The sequence below is a fragment of the Castor canadensis genome, chromosome 17, assembly GCF_047511655.1.
Source record: "Castor canadensis chromosome 17, mCasCan1.hap1v2, whole genome shotgun sequence".
Lineage (NCBI taxonomy): Eukaryota > Metazoa > Chordata > Mammalia > Rodentia > Castoridae > Castor > Castor canadensis.
This window is the reverse complement of record NC_133402.1, coordinates 13,716,544-13,733,741: the sequence shown is the minus strand read 5'-3', so window position 1 is coordinate 13,733,741 and position 17,198 is coordinate 13,716,544. Positions and strand designations below refer to the sequence as shown.

Here is a 17,198-nt window from a genome sequence, read left to right as displayed (position 1 = left end):
CATTGGTTTGAAGAACTTAGAGCAATCTCTAAGCTTCTGTGGGTGCTGTGGGAACTGAGTTATGTACCACATGCCTGCTTTTGAAAAAGCCTGAGCTCGAGTAAGGAAGTTGGAAAGAAATTCCAGCCAGCCTTTCAAAGCAACAAGCTCAGAAACATCATTACTGGTGGTAAAAGTCAAGGTGGGTTCAATAACCCACATTTTGACAAATACTATGGATCAAATGATGGATGTAAAGACATCATCTTGGACAAAGGAGCTGTGCCCATACTATTCAATTATGAAATATGCCCTCACCCAGTTCTTTTATTATGGATTCACTGTGCTAAACACTGGGGCCCATGAGCAAGACAGCTATGATCCTCGCTTCTGCAGGCATTTTAGAAATTTATTCTTTTCTTGCCACCAAACCTATATTCTGAGGACTTATCTTTAGGCAGAGGAGGGGGAAGTTGGTGATAAAGTCAGGCTAGAAAAGAGTTTTGGTGAATGAATCTTGAGCCCCTTCATCTCCCCAAATTTGGAGTCTCTCACCTTCTCTTCCAAGCCAAGCTCAAGGAGGCTGATGCGGGGCCAGCCCCTCCTCCTACTTTTGGCCTCTTGCCTGCCTAATGCAAAGATTGCTAACCTGTTTGTTCTAGCTGCTGAACCTCCGTGCCAATCTTAGCCTATAAGAACTTCACAGGGTGACTTAGAGCCGGCCAGGCCCTCCAAATCTTTGGTCATGGTCTTCAGAAGCCATATATGACAATCGTAGTGAGAAAACTAATAATGGAGGAACTGCCCCCCCCCCCCCCCCGGGGAATAGGAAATTTTAGTTCTAGACTTGACCTTGATGACCATAAGTGGCTTTGTAGAAATTGCTTTACTCTTCTGACTCTCTGTATCTTCATCTAGGGTATGAAGGAGCTAAAATTTGGATTTTCCCAGAGGAATATCAGAATTTCTATTTCTGGATGGATTTGCTAGTTGTTATGCTGTGTGTTTATTTCTTTTTATATCATTGTCAAAGGGGTGACTCTGTTCGGGTGACATTTCGTATGGCTGTCCAGAGGCTCAGGTCCCTCCTGTATTGGGGTTCTGCCTTGCTGTATGTTGCTGCAATGTCTCTGAAGAGAGCAGAATAGGCCAAGAAAACCAACGCCCCCCAATCACTATTAAAAATATTTGAGCTGGCAAATGGGGAACAGTTTAGAGAGAAGATGCTATAGTAGGAGGTTTCATGAGCCAAGTCCAGAGGTACCTCACATACATTCCACTTATATCTCATTTGTCAGAACCCAGTCACATGGCTTCACCTAAGAGCAAGGCACTCTGGGAAATGTAGTCCAGTTGCCTGGTAAAGAGGAAAGGGAAACAGGCTTGCTAAATGACCAGCCAGTTGGGTTATATAAAACTGTGCTACTCTGCCCCAATCAAGTAAATCACCTCTAGGAGACTTGTGATAATCCAGTGGGAAAATGACTGCAGCCTTTATGGGAAAGTATGTCAAGTTCCCACCAAACATCCTGGTTTTCCCAGGAAAGCCCTGGTTTATGCCTGTGGTCTCAGCATCCATCCTGTTGGTCCCCTCTCAAGAGTTTCCCAGCTGTCATGGTACGATGATGGACGAGAGGTAAGCTTAGATGAAGTCACATAAAATTGCTGAAAAGAAGTCACCCAATACTGTTCCATAAAGACAGCATTTTTTTTATTTTAAAATTCTGCATCTGAAAACACAGTATGACAGAAAGCATCTATGTACACCTGCAGTGTTTTTGGTATGATACAGTATTTAATACATCCACTGTTTTCTGCAAAAAATTTCGCTTTGTCAGACAGAAACGAACTCCCCTAGACAAAAAAATACAGCTAAGGCACAATTTTGTTGTGGTTGTTTCTCTGCTAAATGATAAGACAGAAAAGGTGCAAAAAATGGGCAGGTAATGCAGTCATTTCTGAGAATCACTTTCTACCACAAAGAAAAGCATTTGGATGATTAGAACTTTGATTATTGGTCAATTTCAGATTGTTCAATATCTCTTAAAATACTCCTTTAAATAAATAGCAAAATATCTACATCTTTCCGTGTGTGCCATGTGAATTCTCTCTGTTTTTAAAACTTTATTTACAGATTCTCTTTTTTTAAAATCAATACATTACAAAATATTTCTGTACAGTTTTATGCATATTGTGATCTATAACAAAATAGTTATTTTTAAAAACTATATCACCACATGTCTTTGATAACAATGAGGGAGACAGAAATAACTTATTGTGAGGCCTCTAAAACAAACACTCAAACAAATGCTATTGACAACATAAGAGTATTTTTTTTAAAAAAGAGAGAGACAGAAAGACTACAAAGAAATCGCGTTCAATTCCAGTGAATTTCCCGTGAAAACCCTGGGGTTGTCTTTGGCTCCACCAGCACTGGAGTGATGGGAGAATTCAGGATGGGGTCTGAAGGTAGGGAAAGGACGATCCCTTTAAGAACTTGACCTACCCACCAGGAATATTTAATGCTATCACTTTCCAGGCAGGAAGGACGAAGAGCTAATTTGAGAAACGCTCCTGATTTACCCTTGAATGAAGTCATAAAGTCACCCGGTCTTGGGGGGAAGAGGTTGGAAAGCCATCTTGAGCATCATTCTGGTAATTAGCCCAGCCCACTACAGCAGCAGTATGCTTTGAGAGAGAGCTTCAGGAGCTGGCTAAGGCTTACGTGAGCACTCAAACCTTCATTTTGCCCATGGGAAAAACAGAAGGACATTTTTCTTAAAGACAACAGTTGTAAGCAATTTCTATCACATCAGCGAACTACAGATCAGCAGCCCCTTGACAGGAGGTTGCCAGGAAAGCTTTAAGATGCTCATTCTTCTGTGATGGTGCTGGAAATTAGAGGCAGAGGACGTCAGCCTTCCCCCCCCCCAAAAAATAATAATAATTTTAAGGCCACATTTCAAAAAGGAGAACCCTAAGGCTTTTTGGGAGGAGAGGGGAAGTGGGAGACAGGAGAAGCAAGTCACAGGAAAATGCAGGAAGAGAAGGTGGTGTGAGGAATGGTGGTAGCCAGGTATAAACCTGCTTCCTGGTGGTGTCTGTAGGCAGAGGCAGTTGGAGTATTCCCAGCCAAGTGGGGAGACAAGAGAGGCCACTCTCTCCCTGCTCGGGGCTTGACAAGTACAGAACCAAAGACAACGTGAAGGGTAGACACAGGTGGCATGTGAAAGTCCTCCTCAGTCTTAAGAGGGTCCTGTACAGTATCTTGTTTGCAAGGGAAAAAATAATACTTTTAAGTTAGAGAGAGAGAGAGCGAGAGAGTGAGCAAGAGAGAGATTTGCATAGATCAGACATTCAGCTCCAGTACATTTGGACACCTTCATTCCCTTCCCCCAGGTAAACTTAACTTCTCAGCAGACACAATGAGGTAGCGCCTGTGGTTGACCCATGAGCAAAGCGAGGAAACTGAGGCAGAAGTAAAGAGGGTTTCCTGTGAGCAAGCACAGCTCTGTATGTTTTCTAAGGAAGCTTTCAGAGGTGGCCATATATCTGCCAAGATGTGGGACTGGACAGAAACTGGCAGTTTTACTCACTAATCCCTTCTGGACTTTCCTTGCCATTTCTGCCTGGTTTGATGGAACTTGGAAGGTAGGGACTCATGTGGATTAGGACCTCTGAATGTCTAAGAGGTCTGCATCCCAGACCTCCAAAGGGCATTCCTTTTTCCCTTCAGCACAAACATTTTGGGACCAGGACAGCCAACAAGCCAGCCTCCTCTGAGGAATGGTTTTTGGGAAGGGAATGATGACTCGCCAGAGGGCCCCTTCCCTTCAGGAATCAATGTGAACCATTCTTTTTGCTCTTCCCAAATGCTGGCTCCTTCCCTCGTCTACTAGGACAAGGCCTAGCCTAATTTTAAACCACCTCTGAGAGCAGAATTTGCTGGTAGAACGTAAGTGAATTATGGACTTTTTTTCCCTCACTGTGATAGCTGACATTGAAAAATCAGATTTCCTGTAAAAAATCTGGCTTCCTTTTCCAAACTGGAAGATTCTACTCTTCCATGAAGCTGAGCCATGACTGCTTTCTGGATGGGGCACATGTATGCCTGGAGCACCACAGTCCCTACCACTTCCTCTTACACCACTGTCTCATTCACTTACGTTCACCTTCTGGGTCTCATTCGTGACTCCTATCATAGAGTGAACCTTTAGCTGCAAAGCTTTCTTTACAAACACAAGGTGAGCATGCTGACAGAAGTTTTCAGAATAACCCCCCCACACACACACCCAATACACACACACTCCTGAAATGCTACTGGTGTTCTGACTTCTCAGTGAACTTGGATGTGAAAGGCATCCTTGCTCATCGCTCACACCTGGAGACAACATCTCTTGTCTACTCTCCCTTCTCAGCAGATGACTCAAGGTTCCAGCCACCGTCCTCCTTGTAGCTACCTGAAAACTAGAGAACCAGAAGGGGACATGGTCCCTGTATACCTTGCATGTGCCTAGAGTAGCAATAACCCAGCCCTCTGGAGTAGGGGTTATGTGGCCTTACTCACCCTCTGTAAATGCCATTTGAATTTTACAAGTTAAACCAACAATGAGAAATAAAATCAGAAAGACCCCTGATCCCGCTGGAAAGACCGTTTTCCAAAGGGAAGACGGGGTGTACTTCTTACAACAAGGGGATTTGGGAACTGCTCACTTCCTCCCTGGAGACACATTGCTTTGTGCATGACCTGGGAAGTGGGGTTTGGGAAAGCTGGCTGCCTTCTAAACTTCATTTCTACCAGAATGTTCCCGGATAGGTGGGCACTGGCAGAGACAACTGTAGTCTGAATGCTCCCTTCACCCCGCAAGCTGAGATCCTCATCTCCCCAGTCTCCAGGGACTTGGCCAGTGGCTGAGCCCACAGCTTAGGCTAACACCCTCTGTAGACTCTAATAAGGCTCCCAGAGACCACACCACCACACTTTTAAAATCCTCAGGCAGCCACAGCTCAAGGCTGCCTGACCAGTGGCTTTCAAAACACACACACACACACACACAACCATTCTCAGGCAGGTAAAAACAACAAAAAACAAGGAGTTACCCCATTTTCTCTGGAAAAACACCTTCTTTTCTCAAATAATACTTGGCTGTGCTTGGAATTATCCTTGTTTACCAAACGTAACATCTGCAAAATTATTCTCTGGTCTAAAAACAGAGGAGTCAAAGAAAAACACCCCAAATTAAAAAGCGGGGTGTGTGAGAGGGGGAGCCCTGGGGGGAGGAAGGCAGTCTCCAGAGTAAGTTAGCTCTGCCATTTCTTCACTCATTCCAGAATGGGAAAAAAATCAGAAATGTCTGATTGGGTCAGGAAGGGTCTTGTCTTGGTGCCTGCAATTCCCACTGTACATAAGGACATGCCATTGATTATAACACTGCAGAAAACGCAGAGCTGTAATGGCCCAGCAAGGAGGGAGAAAGGGAGCCTGCCCAGGGCTTTTGCAGCCCCAGGGAAACCCTAGTCAGAGACAGGGGCTAGGGCAGGAAGAGGATGTGGTGCCAGACTTGTGGCTCCCATGGGCCTTCTAAAACTATTTGGAGAGCCTATGGGCTTCCTGAGAAAGCCACTCTGAGGTCCCAAAACCACCAGGGACAATAGCTGAGCTCTCCAGCTGGGTCTTCTGATTGCCCTCTTCCTAGGATGGAACTCTCTTGGAAGGGGCAGGCTTCCCTCAGTCACTGGCACATCAAGGCCCGTGGTGAAAATGGCCATGGAGCGTCCACCATGGAGCCAGCAGGGATGGTCCAAGCTCTCTCAGTCAGCTCAATCCCATCTCCCCACGTCTTCAGCCTGTCACATCGCGGTGCCTGGGGTGGGGTCGGCTCAGAAATGCCAACACTCTTGGATGTGGAGGGACAGATGAAACTAACACCCTGAATGATGGGGAAACAGGCTCCAGTGGTCCCAAAGGCACCCAGTCAGTCGAAGATGTTAGTTCAAACTTCCCATGGTGTTCCACACCCCCTTTTAACTCTGAGGACAAGGAGAATGTAGGGCAGACAGAGAGAGAGGGAGAGAGAGAGAGGGATGGACGGATGGACAGACAGGCGGACGGACAGACCAACTGGGGGCAGGAGTGGCAGAGGAAGGGAACAGAGCCTTTTGTGAATAAAGGCAGCTTCAGTTAGTAACATAATTGACAAGCTGCAAAAACAGCACCTACTAATTAGTCATTGACTAAAACATATAAATAATAAATATCTAGTGTCCCTTCTCTATGTCCTCCTCCATTGCTAACGGGACATCTTGCCTTGCTGGGAGGAACAGGGACAGCGCAGTGGACAGGTCATCGGGGGGACTCACATCAGGAGTGCTGAAAAGACCAGCTCTCCATAGGAAGGACATGTGTGGCTTTTGTCAGGAAATGCTGTCATTCAGGGAGGGTGGGATTCAAAGAAGAAGTGGAGCCTCTGGGGAGGCCTCCCCAGATTAGCGGGGGATGGTCCTGCAGAGCCCTCATGGCAAAGAAACCCTTTAGGTTTCTGGTAACTCAAACGATTTGAATCATACTATCTTTTTTTTTTTTTAAACACCCCTCCCACTGTTGAAATTCAATCTTCCTAATTTATGTGCTATGTCACCTCGGATAAGGAAGGGCATGGAATTAAAAACCAAATCTAAAATGCTTTTTCCTGGATGGGAGAAGTCTGGTCCATGTGATTTGGTCACTGCCTACAGCACCAAATGTGCAATTCACAAAGGTTTTGGGTGCCTGATCTCGGGGTAGAAGGGCTCTGGTAGGTGATGGGTATTGCTGTGCTGTTCAACTCAGGAGTTTCTCCAAGCGATCTTTTGGGAGTTTCAGGGCCATGGTCCCTGGTGTTTCCATTTTTAAGTACCAAAGAGGTCATGATCTTGACCTCCAAGCCTATGGAGAGCTGGGAGACTCAAGGCTCATGCTCACAGAATCACTGCATTTCTGCTACCATGTGAGCCGCCTTGGTGGAGCATGGCCTGGATCAATGGACAGTTGGTTATCATACTTCTTGATTGATCTAGGCCATGTCACATCGAAAGGCTTTCCTGCTTCTCTAGTTACGAGGGAGAACAGCTCAACTCAAGGCCTAGAGCCTCCCCAAGCCTGCTTCCTCCCTGGGAAAGGCCCGAGATTGTGGCCTTTGGCCAGTCTGCTATTTCAGGGTGGGCAAGGGTTTCCCAGCCAAAGGAGCAGAGCACAAAGGTAAATGGAAGGGCGGGGCTGGAACTCAAACCCTTGATCTGGGCTGTGCTTGTCAAACTGGGTTGCGTGGAGCCCTTGGGTTCAGAAGAGATGGGTTCAGAAGAGGTACTTAGAAGACGTCCTTGACAAAGGGACTGCCCGCTGGGCTGGGCCTTGAGTGGGAAGTTCCCGCTCCTCAGTTTCAAGCAGAGCAACCTGGATTTCATCTGTACCTTGAACCTGCCACTGTGCTGAGTAAACTAAGTTTTCTGCTCAAAATAAAAGTGAAACTCACTTGTGGTGGGGGGACAAGTGCAGGTCATTGGAGGGGGAAGACAGAAACCTGCAGGAACTGAGGACCAACCAGAAGAGGAGAAACCAACATGACACCAGGACTGAGTCATCCCCACCCTCAGAGGCCAGATGCCAAATGCAGGCCAACCGGCTCTGACCTCCAAACCATCCCCATCACTGTATGGCCAGGAGAGCCCCTTGTACAAGAGGCTCCCCCCAGGTTGCGAGGCCCGGGTTCAGGCCCCACCTGCCCTTCTGGCTGCTTTTCCATTGAGATTGCACGGTGGCACACACAAGGCCAGTGCTACCTGAGCCGGCCATCAGGTTTGACCGCCCCCAGCTCCGACTTGGGGTCGGGGCTGAAGGAGCTCCAGGCTGTCTGGCTGCAGGTCTGCATGACCGGGCAGGAGGTGGGGCCTGTGGCACAGATGTCCATGGCTGTCCACATCCCACCCACCAGTGAGTCCAGCCATCCCTCCAGCACTGTGCCTGTGGTGGCCGCATTCCTCCGAGCCTGCTCCACCTGGGCAGGACTGATGGGCAGGCTAAGGACGGGGTTCAAACTCTGGAAACTCTGTTCCATGTAGGCACTGCGGAGCGGCCCACTGTGCAGCTTCAATGCCTCCTCTGAAAGATAAAGGAAACAGTGACATAATTGTAAGAGTCACCACCTGGGCACTGTGCTGGGCACTAGATCTCAGCTCATGTCATCCATATGACAAATTCATGGGGAGGTTCTTTTAGCAGGCCCATTTTACAGGTGAAGAAACTGAGCCTGCGAGGACAGAGGCCGCACAGTGCAGGGCATGGTGTGTTCTTTTATTCATTCAATCTGTATTTCTGGAGCATCCTTAATGGTCCAGACATTCATACACTCATTCAATGCATATTTTTAAGCTGCTACTTTGTGCAAGACGTTCACTCAACACTTACTAAGCATTTCTTTCCTGCCACGCATTTAGTGATTTATTTATCATCTCTATAGATGTGTATTTAGAGTACCTATTCCTGCAGATACCAGGCTCCATTCTAGGGGCAGGAATGAGCCTAACGCAGAGGTTAGGTTACAGTGGTCTTGATGGGGAAATATGGACAACAATAAAGAAATTAACAAGTTGATAAAGTCTATTTTGAGCAGTGGTAAATGTCAGAAGACAATAATCAGGGCATTGAGTCAGAGCAGACTGTCAGCAAACTGTGGTCCTTGGGCCAAAGCCAACCCCATCACCTGTGTTTGTAAATAAAGTTTTATTGGAACACAGCTTAACCCGTTTGGGTACAGATTGTAACACACATGTTACAGATGAGAGTGGCTGAGGCAGAGACCCTGTTTGTTTTTCCTCCAAAGCTGAATATATTTACTACTTAGCCCTTTATGGAAAACATTTGCTGGCCCTTGGGTTAGAGAGTGACGGGGGCATGCAGGGGAGACCTTCCTGGGGAGGTGGCGTCTGACGTGCTGGTTAATGTGAAGGAAGAAGCCACAGATGGATCCTGGGGAAAAGAATTCCAGGCAGACAGAGGGAAAGCACCTTCCCCTAAATCACACAGTAATGAGATTGAACCCAGGGCTGTCAATCTTGAAGTCTGATGAGCATCCCGCTCTTGGCTGCTGTGTGTCCACCGAGAACTCTGGATGAGCCAGGGGTTTTTGCTTCCTAGCAGCTCGGTCCAGGCCATGGTGCATGAGCTCACCACCAGAAATGCCACAGCAAGGAGGAAGAATGGACCACAGTGGGGCGGGATGTCCTTTCACCAGCTCTGCTTGCCGAGCACCTGTTGCCAGCTAGAGCCTGGATACTACAGCCAGGGTGTCTGATCTCAGTCTTCATGTCCTACAGACTAGCATGTGACATTATTATTTTATTTTTAAATTTGGTGGTACTGGGGATTGAACTCAGGGCCTCACGCTTGCTAGACAAGCCTCCAGTCCTTTTGCTTTCTTAGTTTGTTTTTCAGATAGTGTAGTGAGCTTTTATCTGGGTCAATCTTAGGCCTTGATCCTTCTACATCTGCTTCCCTAGTAGCTGGTATTACAGGCATGTACCATCATGCCATGCCCCAGGTGTGCAACTTCTGGCTTTGGCTGCCTCAGTTTTCTCATCAGCTAAAAGAGCAAAGTGTATATTATCTCCCTCATAACTTTGTGAGGATCAAATGCTAGCTCAGATAAAGTGCTCGCAAGGACGCCTAACTTAGGATCTGTGCTTGGAAAAGTTTAGTTAGGATTATTATTGTTGGATTTGTTAATTCGAGACTCTCACACACTATAGGACTGTTTTTATCATCCCATTTTACAGATGAGAAACAGAGACTGTGGTAGCTGGAGACTGCGGTGGGGTTGAATGCAGGAGTGTCTTGCTTAAAGCTGTGCTCACTCACCATCATGGTACTCTATGGATGACTCATTCACCAACCAGCAGCTACAGCAGGGTTTCAGTTTTTTTTTTTAATGTGGGCATTAGTCTTTCCAAGACTTGGTTTCCCCATCTGTTAAATGGATATACTCACAGTGGTACCAATGAAACCTATAGGGCTGGCAAGAGGCTAACCAGACTTTCATATGCTTTGTGAACACTGAAGTAAGGTACACATGAAAGGCACTGCTACTTCTTCCCAGGGTTTAAAGATGAAGATGCAAAAAGCGTAAAGTTCAGGGTGAAAGAAAGAAGCTAAATGTTCTTATGTTGAAGAAGTTCCCATTATTTTCTTGGTTTTTTGCACATACACACACACACACACATATATGTACATGTATATGTATATGTATATGTATATGTATATATATATATATGTATATATTTAAAAGATGAGTCAAGGTGTCTGGAGAGTTCTGTTTTACCAAATCAGGTTTTACTATAGCCAAAGTAGCTAGGATTAGAAGAACCCTTCTTCTGAGATAATGCAGTCCTCAGAAGACAATGCTGGCCCCAAGAGAGCCTGATAATTACCATGCTATTTTCTTCTAATACATATGGTCGTCCTGAATAGGGAAGAAGGAGGTAGGAAAACCCCATTCCTGCCCTCGTTTCTAAAAGCAATCAGAATACTAGATGACTAGGAAGCATGCCTTCACCTGGATCATCACAGACAAAGGTTTCATTCCTTCAATTCCTGATGCCCCAGGAAGCTAAGCAGCATGGCACTATGGTTTGGAGGGGAGCTGGGGGGAAAAGGAGACCAGCAGGAATCGACCACATATTTCATCTTGCTATGATTGTGCAAAGCTCTCTTTCTTGGTATTAGGAAGCATTGTGTTATAAATCTGGTCCTAGCCCACTTCTCTCTGATCATGGCAGGCATGGTAAATTCAGTGCTGGCACCGTGTGCCAGGAGAACAAAGCCTTCTGTCTGTGGTTAGGGGATCTAATTTTTCCACCAGAGCCTCTTCTGCAGAGATGGGAGCGGGGAGGTGGAGAGATGCTTAACTGACAAAAGGCAGGACAAGCAAAGGGAAAGGAACAGCTAGCAAACCTTCCAGTGCTGGGAACCAAATATTGTGGTTGATGCAAAAAAAAAAAAAAAAAACCTTATGAAAAATGAGGTGAATGTGGAAGATGTTATTACAGTAACAGCTCATGATGCTCGCCTCAGTAATTAAATTTTCCTCAATTCCACCTCATCAGATTACCAGGGATGCATCAATAGCAAATTACTCCTGATGAATCATTTTACAAATTGTTCTGCTCTCGCCTTCCTGTTCCCTGTCACTGGAACATAGTTAAATGATACAATTGTGACAATGGGGAAGGGGCTGCTCCCAGTGGCATATAACGACCCCCTTGGGTCTTCTTGGGCATGCATGGGAAGAGCTCTGCTTTCCTTGGAAATTCCAAAAAAAAAAGAAACCCACTGGAAAAAATCAGAACCTAATGCATGGCTTGGGTTGCCTTCCTGGGGCAGAATGGATTCAAGACCACTCTTTTGTGCTGTCCTACACATTGCTTAAAGCAAACAAGGACAGTCATTCTGTCCTCTCCCCCATGTCTTTAAGAGCCCTTAGGATGATATGGGGGTACACCTAATTAAAGGGGACACTTGAGGTTCTGGAGGTCTTCTGCCTGATTCACAGGGGACTGGAGGGGAACAGGCTTCCATCTCAGCACGACACGAGGCCTGTGTTTGACTTGCTCAGCACAAAGGTTTAGCAGGGGCTGCCAGGAACCATGACAAGACTTCCTGTTTTAGAACTCCCTTCACAACTGTATCTCCCCCACTTGCAAAATGGCACCCGCCCAGGACTCATCTAGCTAACATGGTTGGTCATGTGTTTCTAGCTCTGGATTTGTGACTTGCTAGATAGGGATGGACAATTTTAGATACAGCCAGCCTTCTGTATCCACGGGTTGCACATTCACATATTCAACCAACTACAGATCAAAATACTTGGGGAAAAATATATCTGTATTGGACTGTACAGGCTGCTTTTTGTTGCTGTTATTCCCTAAGTAACACATGATAATAACTATTACACAGTGATTGCATTGTTTCAGATATCATAAGTAATCTAGGGGTGATAAGGTATGTGGGAGAATGGGTGTAGGTTATGTGAAAATTCTGTATAAGAGACTTGGGCATCCTCAGATCCTCAGATTTTGATATGCAAAGGAGGTCTTTGAGTCAATTTCCTGAAGACTAATGTCAGTTTGGCACGCATATGGGGAGCAGTGGTACCAAGAGAGCCAGAAATTCTGCTTCTATGACTCTGTCTTATGGGTGCACCTGCCCAGCCTCATACAACTTCTGGTTCAAGAATCCTCCTAGCTGGGTGTGGTGGCTCATGCCTGTAATCGTATCTTCTTAGGAGGTGGAGATAGGGAGAATCACAGTTCGAGGCCAGCCTGGGCAAAAAATCAACAAGATCTCCATCTCAACTAATGCCTGGGTGCCTGTCATCTCAGCAACATGGAGAAGCAGAAATAAGGTGCTTGTGGTCCAGTCCGGCCCTGGCATAACCTGAGTCCCTAACTCAAAAACAACCATTGCAAAAAGGCTGATGCACTGGCTCAGTGGTAGAGAGCCTGCCTAGCAAGCAGAAGGCCCTGAGATCAAACTCCAGCACTGCCTACCCCTCAAAAGAAAAGAATAGACTCTTCCTTGCATCTCTATCTGTAACAAGGATTCCTTAATCCCATGGAGTTACCTGCAGTTGCTAGCTTATATACACTGAATTAGAAAGCCACAAAAGTAAATTTCAGACAAAATGTTTCATTCTATTAAAAAAAATCAACCGTGTTTCTGTGATTGCTGACATGTGCTACGTTGATGCTTTGAAAAGGATGACAGAATTCTGGACAGATACACAGCAAACTGTCTGCAGACGATGCTCCTGGAGATAGAGTTTTAGTAGGTGAAAGACATCCCTTGATTAAAGAAGGTGGAGAAAGAGAAATAGAAACCCAAGGGTCAACCCTGTGGGTGAAATAAAAGGCAGGCGTGTTAGGAGTCTGGTCTCTCTCTTCCGTCCTCCACGTCCAGGATTGCGTGTTAATAATTCCTTTCCTTACAGCTTCCTACTGACACAGGATCCTACAACAATGTACCTCTGGCTTTTCCTGCTCTGGAACTTGGAATATATGCACCTTAATTATGATTTATCTATGATTTTTCCCCTCAACGTAAGTTTTACAGACTCATCACAGGTGACACATGTGGCTGAGCTTTACTGATGTCACTGCTGCATAGGACTCTGTTGTCCCAATAGTCTACAATGTGCCCCCAGGTATATGGACATTTGTATAGTTTTTGATTTTGTCCTCCCACAAACAATTCTGCTAGGGCTGTTTCTGCCCATGTCCCTAGGGCCTTTGCAGTAGAATCTCTGCGGGTAGGGTGTGTGCAAGTTCAATCTTATAAGGAAAACTAATGCACTCCCAGACTTGTCTTATCAACTTGTCTTCCTGTTAGCACTGGATGAATGTCCCTGACTCTCCAACCTTATATCACCTGTTCTTCACACACTGTTTTCCCAACATGGTAGCTATGGATAGAGTTACTTTTTGCTTTTAATTTGTATTTGTCTCATTATTAATGGGGTTGAGCATTTCTTACACGTGTGTGCACACCCTTCATGCTTTTCTGGTTTTTCCCCTTTAGAGCAGGCATTGGCAATCTCTTTTTACTTTTTCTTTTTGGGGGAGGGGTGTGAGAGCAGAAGAGCCTTTGCTTGCCTTCGTAACCAAAGCGCTGTCTGTCACAACTATCATCTCTGCCGCTGCAGCCTCAGAGCACAGACAGACATTGTGTCAATGAATGGGCATGTCGGTGTCCCAAAAAAACTTTATTTACAAATAGCAGCACTGAGTTGTTTTTGATTTGTGGCTTGTGATTTGCTAAATTCTGACTTATGGGGTATCTCTGTAGATTCTGACCATGAGCATTTTTTGGAGGTAAATATCTTCCACTGGTGTGGTTACTCTTTTTACTTAAGGTATCTCATATATAATAAATGGAATCCCTATGTTAATTATTATTTTCTAAACAGTAAACAAGACTTACTGAAACTCAGTGTCTTCCTGGGATTATTTCCTGCCTTGTCTTAAATATGATCAGGACCTTGGTGAAGTCCAGTGGGAGAGTGACTAATAAGTATGTCTGCTACCATCATCTCCTTGTGCAGGGAGGAAATTGATAGTCCTTTAGGGCAAAGAAATAGGGAAAAGCACCAAGAGCAGGGAGCATTGCTCTGTAAGATAGCCACATGCCTCATCTCTGAGCACATTGTCTGCCAAGGTCAGAGACCCTCCCACAGACCCTGGGGATGAAGTTGTTCCCCGGCAGGGACACTGAGGAGCTCACCTGGTTTGATGGGCTGCCTGTTGGAGAAGGTCAGAGGAGCAACAAGGAATTTGGTCTCTGCAACCGGCACCCAGTGGTGGAGAATCTTCACTGTCCAGACCCCAGGCCTCAAGGGCAAGTTCAAAGGGGGCTTATAGTGTGTGAATTCAGCAGTGGACTCAATCAGGATGTCGTAGGTGGCTGCGATGACGTTGACAGGATCCACCCAAATGACTGTCACAGTCACATTGGGTCCCTTCCCCCATTTCTGCATGCCCACTGGCTCATCCATGGGTCCCAGGAGACCCCCAAAGTTGCGAAACAGCCGCTCCTTGGCATCCCAGTCAGTGCCAACCTGAAATGAGAGCGTCAGTCCTGAAGTCGCTGGGTCTGAACTAAGGTGCTAGGTCCTAGAAGGCCGAGGGTCCTGCTTGGTAGCCTGTATCTACCCATTTCTCAAATGAGGAGACTGAGAGACAACGGGACTCTTACACAGTCAAGGTGCACTCTGGAGGACAAGGTCTATGGTCCTTTCAGTAAACCACTGGGTCTGTTGTGTCCAGTACATGGTTTGTGTTTTGAAATGAAAACCCAAAGAGTCATGCTTTGAATATGTGAGTGACTGAGTACCTACTGGCTTGCAGGCCTTCTTGAGACACACACACCCTGTCACTTCACGGGGGCAGCTGGCTTCTGTTTTGGTCCTTGGTTTTGCAAACCATGCACCTCTACTTAGTTGTTCTGAACAAGAATGGAGCTCAGGAAAGGAGAGACAGCAATGCTGTCATTTCAGGAGATCCAGGGGCTCCTAGCTAGGGCCGCTCTTCACTTCCCCGTAGTATTCTGAGCTTAACTCTAGAGACAGGAGGCAGTGATCCATCCTTGATCCATCCTTCCCACTCTCCAGCTGGGTGGTTGTATGGCCTTGACCCCCACAGGGATCTGATCATAGCCTTCCTCCTTCCACTTCTGCTGCTTGCAATTTTTTTCTCCAAAGTATCATGTGCCTTCAACTGCTCAGCACCCTGTGACTCCCGGGCCTTGCCACCCCTCTAACACCTCTTCCCCATCCTGCTCCACACTTGCTCCTTCCCAGCCAGAGACCTTCCCATCTCCTCTGCTGAAGCAAGCCCTGTCACCTGACAGGTGAATAGCACCTGTCTTGCTTTCTCTCTGCTTTTTCTTGATGCCTACTATGGGGCTCAGCACACAGTAGGTGCTCTAGCAATTCTGTCCAATGAAGGAGTGAATGATTTGACAAAAAAATGAATTAACAACATAGACTGCTGTGAGCTTTGTTGCTAGTTCAAATCACGGGAAATAAATGAGAGGGTCTTCTAATTTGAAAAGAAGAAATGGAATTCTCTCTCACCCCCAGGAGGGTTAGCTGAGTGTTTCTGAAGACACAGCTAGAGCGCATATTGGAAGCAGATAATGGGCAGAACGCAAGGTGGACGCTGTATTGCTAATGCCTGTGTGTGCAGGTTGAGGTGGAGGTGTGAGTTTACATCCACACAGAGGCTAACGGGTGTGTGCACTGCAGATGGGAACTGACTTGCTTTCTCCTTGTCTCGCCTGGAGGTACTAGGCACGCTCTTTACCCAGGACCCAGAGCTCCACAGCCCACATTTGCCAAGGACTCACAGTGCACCAGGTACAATGCCAAGCATGTGAGGACATCAGTGCATTTGAAATTCCCAGCTCTGTGATGGGGGGAAACTTGGTGACCATCATCACTGTGTAGATGGAGAAACCAAGGCTCAGAGAAGGCACATAACTTGCTGCAGAAACCAAGGAACCTCAGAGGATGCCTCCTTAACCTCATCTTCTATTGAAAGCTGTCTCATTCTCTGTGTTCTGGCCACCCTGGTCTTGCCTTTCTGTGAGTATGCCAAGCTCATCCTCAGAGCCTCAGGGCCTTTGCACATGCTCTGTTCTCTACTCAGAGTACTCCAGATCCCCTTGTGGCTGATCTGGTCCTGTATAGGTTTCATCACTAAGTTCATCTTAGAAAAATCTTCCGGATTGACTCATCCTGTGAGAAATAGTCTCCACCAACCTGAGCCCTTGCTAATCACATGAGGAGGTTTGATTTTCTCTGTGAACTTGTCTTTAGCTGAAATGTTTTTGCTCATTTATTTCCCACTCCTTGGCTGCTTGCCTCACTAGACTGCAGTTCCATGACAACCCAGGCCTCATCTGTCTGGTTCACTGCTCTTCCTTTGAACCTGGCACCTCATAGCCACTTGGTGACAGCCTGCAGAAATGAGTTGCCCATAGATTGGGGAAATCTGTCTGAGCTGTCACACTGGCCACTTGCAGCAAGTTGGGAACTAGCCAGGAACGGTGCTGACACCAGGGAGATTCTCACAGCCCTGAAATTCTCTCCTTCTTGTTCAATTTTTTACCTTTGCCATTAAAAATAAGCAAGACTCAAAAAAGTTCCAAATACAAGGTTAGGACTTTTTGCCTCCCATACTGTTATTTCTGCCAGCAGTCTTGGTTGCAGACCCATAGTAAGAACCCTCACAAATCACTAGTCATGGAGCAGCCAACATCTTTTGTCACTGCTCGGGGGAACCGCTCACCCAACAGCAGGCTGATAAACACAGAGTGCCCAGACACCAGGCATCCATCTCTTTAATGGGATGTTACTGTCCTCATGGGCCGTCTGGGCCCTCAGCACAGAATCCAACTGGGGCAGTGTCTAATTGCCCTCTGACACCGGTAGTTTGTGGAGAGGGTGACCATGGGAGCTCAGACACAGGCAAGTCTTTTGGAGCCTTTCATGGAAAATGCTGGCTTCACTCTCAGCCACACCTGTGTGACATGGGGATCCACTCACTGGAGTGCAGGTCAGCAAAACTAAACAGCAGGGGGCAGAAGGACTAGCAAGGAAAATAGAAGCAGATGAGACTCTGTCCCATCATGC

The 17,198-nt window shown here is 46.4% G+C and overlaps 1 protein-coding gene across 1 annotated transcript in view; it reads right to left on the bottom strand.

Moving 5' to 3' along the window:
* Positions 1-1,668: 1,668 nt before the first annotated feature.
* The window catches only part of Xylt1 (xylosyltransferase 1), a 119,036-nt gene continuing 103,506 nt past the window's right edge, over positions 1,669-17,198 (bottom strand). The window contains exons 9-10 of the mRNA XM_020186695.2: positions 14,288-14,621; positions 1,669-8,116 (exon numbers count right to left, since the gene is read on the bottom strand). Of these exons, the coding sequence (XP_020042284.2) occupies positions 7,794-8,116; positions 14,288-14,621 (657 nt within the window). The 3' untranslated portion in view covers positions 1,669-7,793. The remainder of the gene's footprint in view (positions 8,117-14,287; positions 14,622-17,198) is intronic.